The following is a 6,646-nucleotide window of genomic DNA, read 5'->3' as shown; positions in this document are numbered from 1 at the left end:
AAGTGGAAGAAACGTGAGATGAGAAGAAATATCAATGAAATTTTTGATAAGGAAACAATAATAAATCAAGATATATAGGTTTTAGTGGATTTAGAGAACAATAAATATGCTTCAAGGTTTTATCAACAATGGATGTAGATTGTTATTAGTTGTGTTGAAGAGGGGCATAAGTGATTGGAGTGTTTTTTTTGGGATAATGTACATGGAAATTTTATCAAAACAATCAAGTAGGGAACAAGGAGGGATAGGAAGATTTAAAAAACTTTATGTTTCTATAAGGAACCTTTTTTATGCACATGCAAAGAAGGAAATCCAATTTCTTTTATATTTTCAATTATTTTCATCAAATCTTGACAAAGTTTTATAAGGTTCCTCTTTTTTAATTTTGAAGCATACTTTGCAATATATTTCATGATTACATGTTGAGAAACAACTAGATGAAAATTGACATTAGATTGCCACAATCTAAGAAGATTAACATTGTAAATATTTAGCATATCATCAATACATGCATGCTAATTTATTTCCTTTCATTTATAATATATGAATTTAATATTGATTAGCCACATGATCCTTTCGTGGAGCATTGTAGTGATATGCAATAATACACTCATTTTTGTGCAAGCACGAATCTACACTACACTTTGTGTGTCTTTAAAAAACATGCTCTGTTTACAAAATTCTCATAACCTTCATGTGAGGATTGAAAGAGAAAACTTGTGAGGTTTTCAAAGGTAGGGATCATTATTTAGGATTCAAAGAACCATTAAATGTTATATATGATGATGTATGTCCTGAATATTTAATGTTGAACTATATGTTTAACAAAGAATGTCTTCTCAACATGCACATTGGAAGGAGGTATACTCTTGCTCCTTCTAGATATTGACACCTTTTCTCTCTTTTAACTTCTACAAGGATATCAAGCTTCAATCAAACTAATGTTTATAGGTTTTGGAGAACCTATGTGACAACCCATTTTGCTAATCCATCTTGTAAATATTGGGCCATGAATTGTAATTCATGTAAATAATATATGGAAATGTAATAGTTTCCTTTGGTTAAATCACGTCCTTATTTTTTGTGGGTTATCCTAAACCATTACAATTCGAAGGTGGTTCATAATTCACATGAATTCAAGTGGTTTTCAGAAAATTCCAATGAAACATTAATCACACATAGTTATTTTTCTTTAGTTGTTGTTACATCTCAATTTTTAACTACATGGTATTACTTTCAGTGCTTATTTTATCTTAGTTCTATTATTTCTTTCTCCATTTTTTCTTGTTTTGAATCATATCTCCTAATGCATGCTAATATGGAGTAGATAATATGAGAAGTGAGACATCTTGAATTACCTACATTTGCATGAATTTGTTGAGTTACATAATCTTGTTGTTCTCTCAATGTATGTCGTCTTTTTCTCATCCTTTCTTTAGCTTTTTCTCACACTTCCTCTATGCTTTTCACTCTCTCTCCTTTTTGAGATCACAATTTCCAATATCCCATGTTTGTTGTGAATTATTATGTAATTTCCACATTCTACTAATTTTCTATGAATGAATGTTTGCTGTTATTTTTCTATGCATGCATATTTCGAATTTGTAATGTTTCTTTTTTTTGGGTGATAGTAGGAGTTCAATCAAGCTCCTAAGTCTATAGCTTTCCCATAAATTCCATCAATATAGTTGGTGGTTGGTAGGCGGGGAAGTTATGTTTGCAAGGGCTCGATCGAGCTTATAGCTCTATCAAGCCACTAATTAACTACGTAAATGGCTTGATCGAGGGTTTCTTAAAACCTCGATCAAGTGATTTGAATTATATATTTCAAGCGCTCGATTGAGTTGTTGAGGTCCTAAAAAACCAGATTTAGCACCCTTTCTACAGATTTCTCTACAACACCATTTTGTACCCTAGCAGACTTAAGGCATAATTTGTCTCTATGTGGCAAAGTTGATCATGTTGGATTCGTGAAGGAATCCTTTATCTAATGGCATATGAATTTGAAAATTTCTAATTCATATGATATTTTTCATCTAATTTCTTTTAAACATAATGCTCGAAATTTTTTTGGACAGTTTCAAACGAATTAAATAAAAAATCAATAACATAAATATAAGAAATTCAAAAAAATAAAAAATAAAAATACTATTTTCTTCATTTATGAGTCCTCTTCAAAAGGATTTCTTGGTTTTTAATTTTATTTAAATAGAAGAAAAAAATCATAAGTGAACACATGTCTGAAAAATGTAGTTGAAATACTAATTTTCCAACTTTGAAAATTAATAAAAAATATAATTTTGCATATAAAAATAAAGTATTAATGTGCATACCTTAGTTCTCTCCATGTAGATCATGCTAATATATATATTTTATTTAAAACTACACATTTTAGACTAAGTTATGCTACATGAACACACACATACCTGTTAAGATGTGCGAAAATTTGCAATGACAAGCATTTAATTTAATGGAAAATTGATAGATTATATGACATTAAGTTTTTTTGCAAAAAATATCATTAAGACAACTACATAATTTTCCACAAACTGACTTTTTACTCTGAATCAAAATTCACAATGCTTATATGAATTTTGAGGGCTTCAAATTGATAAAAGAGTAAAATTTTGAAATTTCATTGCCCCAAAAGTGTAACCCATCTTCATGATATGATATATATATATATATATATATATATATATATATATATATATATATATATATATATATATATATATACCTCAAACCTCCAGGAGGAGAGGGGATTAGAATCTCGGATTCTGAGTGAAGCCAGTAAAGCTTCCCATATTAATCTCAAATATGCATACTGGAAAAATAGATGATCCATCGATTCAACACCTTTTTGGTAGTTACTCTCAGGCAGCTGGTAAATTGTTTTAACCGACAGCAATGGACCTCGACCTTGTTGACTACTCGGAAGAACCGTTGGTGGAGGGTTCTATTTGGTCGACCTTGCATGTTACCGCAGATGGTATGACTCCTTATAGCTTCATATTGACAGACAACACTGTCAGTTTACCTCTAATTTTGGGCCCTTCGAATGCTTCGGTGACCTTGTCGAATGACCCCCAACCTGGCCGACCCTTTCCACTCCCCCACCATCACCATCCTCACTAGGGTTTGTCTCAGGTTTCATTAACCCTAACCCTGCGGATAGTGGTTCTGACCTTCCCCCTCATCCATCATCCTCCTGTGTCAATAACCCTCTTCCCGGTTCCTCTGCTGCCGTCGACCATGAACTCCTAATTGCGTCACTTACATCTACCCCCCCATCTGGCAGCTATATGGTCATCCCACCCTTATCGGATGCCTTCCCATCTGACCCTCCTCTTTCATTTGAGGCTCCACTTGAACTTGGGAAGAATACTGACTGGCATGGGGATACTGCAGCTGAACCGCAGCCACACAAGAAATACAGGTGTTTTAGATCAAAAGTCGAAGACATTATACTCAGGCTCGGGGAGGACATTCAATTGGGGGATACTATGGACTTTGCAGACAGAGTTCTTGTTGGAAGAATCCGAGGACAGAATTACTCTGTGGCTCGCTTAAAATCATGGGCTTCTGAGGTTTGGGGACACCATTTGGCTGACATACCCTTTGTGCAAACTTTTGTGAGGGGTTGGTTCGCGTTAAGGTTCGCCAGACCTGATCACACGAATTGGGTATTGTCTTCATTTTGGAACTTTGAGCATGTGCCCATCCTTCTGAAGAGATGGACTCCACTATTTGACCCAGAAACAGAGCAGATTGGGGTTGGCCCCATATGGATTAGGTTGTCGAGGCTCCCGCTACAGTTTTGGTCTGAAGACATCTTTCATCGCATTGGGAATTCTCTCAGCACATATCTGGAGTATGACAAGTCTTATCAATCCATGGGCATGATGGCCTATGCCAGGATATTGGTACACATGGATACCAGAGGGGGATTACAGGAACATATCACTATACAATGGAGGTCATACTCCCAGAAACAGCTTCTGGATTATGAAGGGGTACCTTACAGATGCCGAAGATGCCATAAGGTGGGACACATATTCAGGGATTTCCCTCTGAACAATAAGGCGGGACATAGGATGAATGAAAAGGAAGTGGATGTACCAAACCCTCAGGCACAGGAGCAGCCTATAATGGAAGAAGAAGAGTTGTCACACTAGGCACCAAAAGAAGTTGAGAAGGCACATGAGAAAGGGACAAAGAAGAAGCGTGGGAAAGAACCACTCCGGCCACCCTCTCCACCTCTAACAAGAGCTCAGGTGGCTATGGGAGATGCATTTTCCACGAGCATGTCATTTCCTACACTCTCCACTGCTTTTATTTCGACTGCATCTCTATGTAATTCTTCTACATACTCCCCTACTACATCATTTGATTTTACTTCGGCTGCACCACATTACATTGCACTTACATCAGCCACACATCAGTCCTCTACCCTCAACTTGTTATCCTCCATTAATCTGAATTTCCCTATCAAGTCCCCTCCTCTTGTTTACTCTAACTCCCAGCCTTACATCCTGGAGGTACCTTTGCATCCCCTACATGATCCATCCATGAGCTTTGAACCTCGACACCCCCTGCACTCGAGGGCATGCTCACGAGGCCCTGATGCCATTAGATTTGGTATTGATTCTACCCCTTTTCTTCCAAAAAAACCTTGGGGCCGACCCTCCTCACTCTCCAAAGCTAAACAACTGGCAGGGGAGGAGATTGCTGCTGGAACACAAAAGACTTTAGACTAGGTTCTTAGAGCAGAGCATACCCTTGATTCCCCCCTCCATGAAGATGCTCTCCTTTAACTATCAAGGGTTGGCTAGCCCTGGGAAAAAATTAGCCATGCGAAGACTGATTTCCTCTGAAGTTGTAGATATTCTCTTTATCCAAGAAACCCTAGGCCCTGCCAGCACTATTACCCCTCTACTTGAATCATGGTTACTAGGATGGTCATTTCATTCTCTGGACGCCATTGGAAGATCAAGGGGGGTGGCTTTGGGCATAAACAATCGATCCATTAAGCTGGATAGGGTATGGGGGGATATGGATTCATGGGAGCTGATATATTCTCATCCACCCTCGAATCTGATTTCAAAATTATCAATGTATATGGCCCCTGTCATGATAGGGTTGGTTTCTGGAGGAAATTATTAAATTCATCCATTCTACAGCAAGATAATATCATTTTGGGAGGGGATCTAAATTTTTCCATTGGATTTGTGGAGTCTTGGGGCCATCAAGCACAGGTGGATATGCTATCAACATTTTTTGAAAACCTCCTGGAGGACCATAATCTTGTTGACATTCCCTCTGCAAAGATCCAGCCTACCTGGAGGAACAACAGAACTAGCGAGGCTAGCCTTGCCAGAAGGCTTGATAGGTTCCTAATCAAGGAACCCTTGGTCAATAGAGGTTCCCGCATCAGACAATGGGTGGGATCTGGGGGCATATCTGATCACAGGCCAATATATCTTGAATTGAAGGATGCCATTGATAAGCCAAAAGCCCCATTTAAATTTAACTCCTCCTGGCTTAGGGATGCAGACTATATGAGGATGGTGACTGACTACTGGAAGGCTCATCCTCCAGGTGCTGATGGGAATTTTATAGAAGATTTTTCTCACAATCTGAGGGAGCTGAAAACCTTATCCAAAATCTGGGCTCACAGGAAAAGAATACAGGATGATCACATGCTCAGGGTAGCTAAGGAGGAAATTTATACATATGAGGAGAATACTGGAGGGATTTTTTCCACTCAAGAGCACAAGGACAAGATTGCCTCACTGATGCACAAGAGGACACAAATCCTGAAGGACAGAGAAGAGAGTTGGAGGTTAAGAAGTCGGGCAATTTGGCTTAAGGATGGGGATGATAATACCAAATTCTATCACAAATTTTCCAATGGGAGGAAGGCAATCAATACGATATGGGAGTTAAAAAATGAGCATGGACAAGTTGTACATACCTTCCAAGAACTGGCAGCACTGGCTAACTCACATTTTAAGGGCATCTACAAGGCTCCCCCCATCGCCACCTTGGCAGAAGTGATGCGCATTGCCCAGCTCTTTCCCAGATTTGTGGATCAGGAGGCAGAACTGGAACTTACAAGAGAAGTCACTTTAGAAGAACTTGAAGACACTTTAAAATGGTTCTAGAAGGACAAGAGTCTGAGGCCGGACGGTTGGACAGTGGAATTTTACATTGCTTTTTTCGACATTATTGGGATGGACCTATTAAGGATCATTGAAGATTATCGAAGGTGTGGGAGGATGTCTGAAGCCTTCAATACTACTTTGATCACCCTCATTCCCAAATCTGATAAAACTTCCACCTTTGATGATTTTAGACCTATTTTACTGTGTAAATGCATCTACAAAATCATTTCTAAGATTATTGTCAATCGTCTCAGGCCAATCCTGTCCTTGCACATCTCCCTTGAACAATTTTCCTTTCTTCAGAACCGACAGATACATGAGGCGGTTAGTACAGCCCAAGAACTTATTCACACTGTCCAGTTAAAAAAATTGAAAGGCATGATAATGAAGGTTGTGTTAGCGCTTGAAATTTCACCTCAGGCTGAGAAAGGCAAACTCCAAGGTAACATCAAACCACTTAGCCTCGTAGCTAGCCCTAC

The 6,646-nt window shown here is 38.4% G+C and overlaps 1 protein-coding gene across 1 annotated transcript; it reads left to right on the top strand.

Annotated features, from left to right (window-relative positions):
• The first annotated feature begins 5,045 nt into the window (after positions 1-5,045).
• LOC149208926 (uncharacterized) lies at positions 5,046-6,167 on the top strand. Its single transcript, XM_089398460.1, has one exon. It carries the CDS (start codon positions 5,046-5,048, stop codon positions 6,165-6,167), a length of 1,122 nt encoding a protein of 373 aa, XP_089254586.1.
• Positions 6,168-6,646: the final 479 nt, after the last annotated feature.

The sequence above is a fragment of the Pinus tabuliformis genome, chromosome 1_2, assembly GCF_031772625.1.
Source record: "Pinus tabuliformis cultivar Carrire ecotype Pingquan chromosome 1_2, CPIR1, whole genome shotgun sequence".
Classification (NCBI taxonomy): Eukaryota; Viridiplantae; Streptophyta; class Pinopsida; order Pinales; family Pinaceae; genus Pinus; species Pinus tabuliformis.
This window is presented reverse-complemented; position numbering and strand designations above follow the sequence as displayed.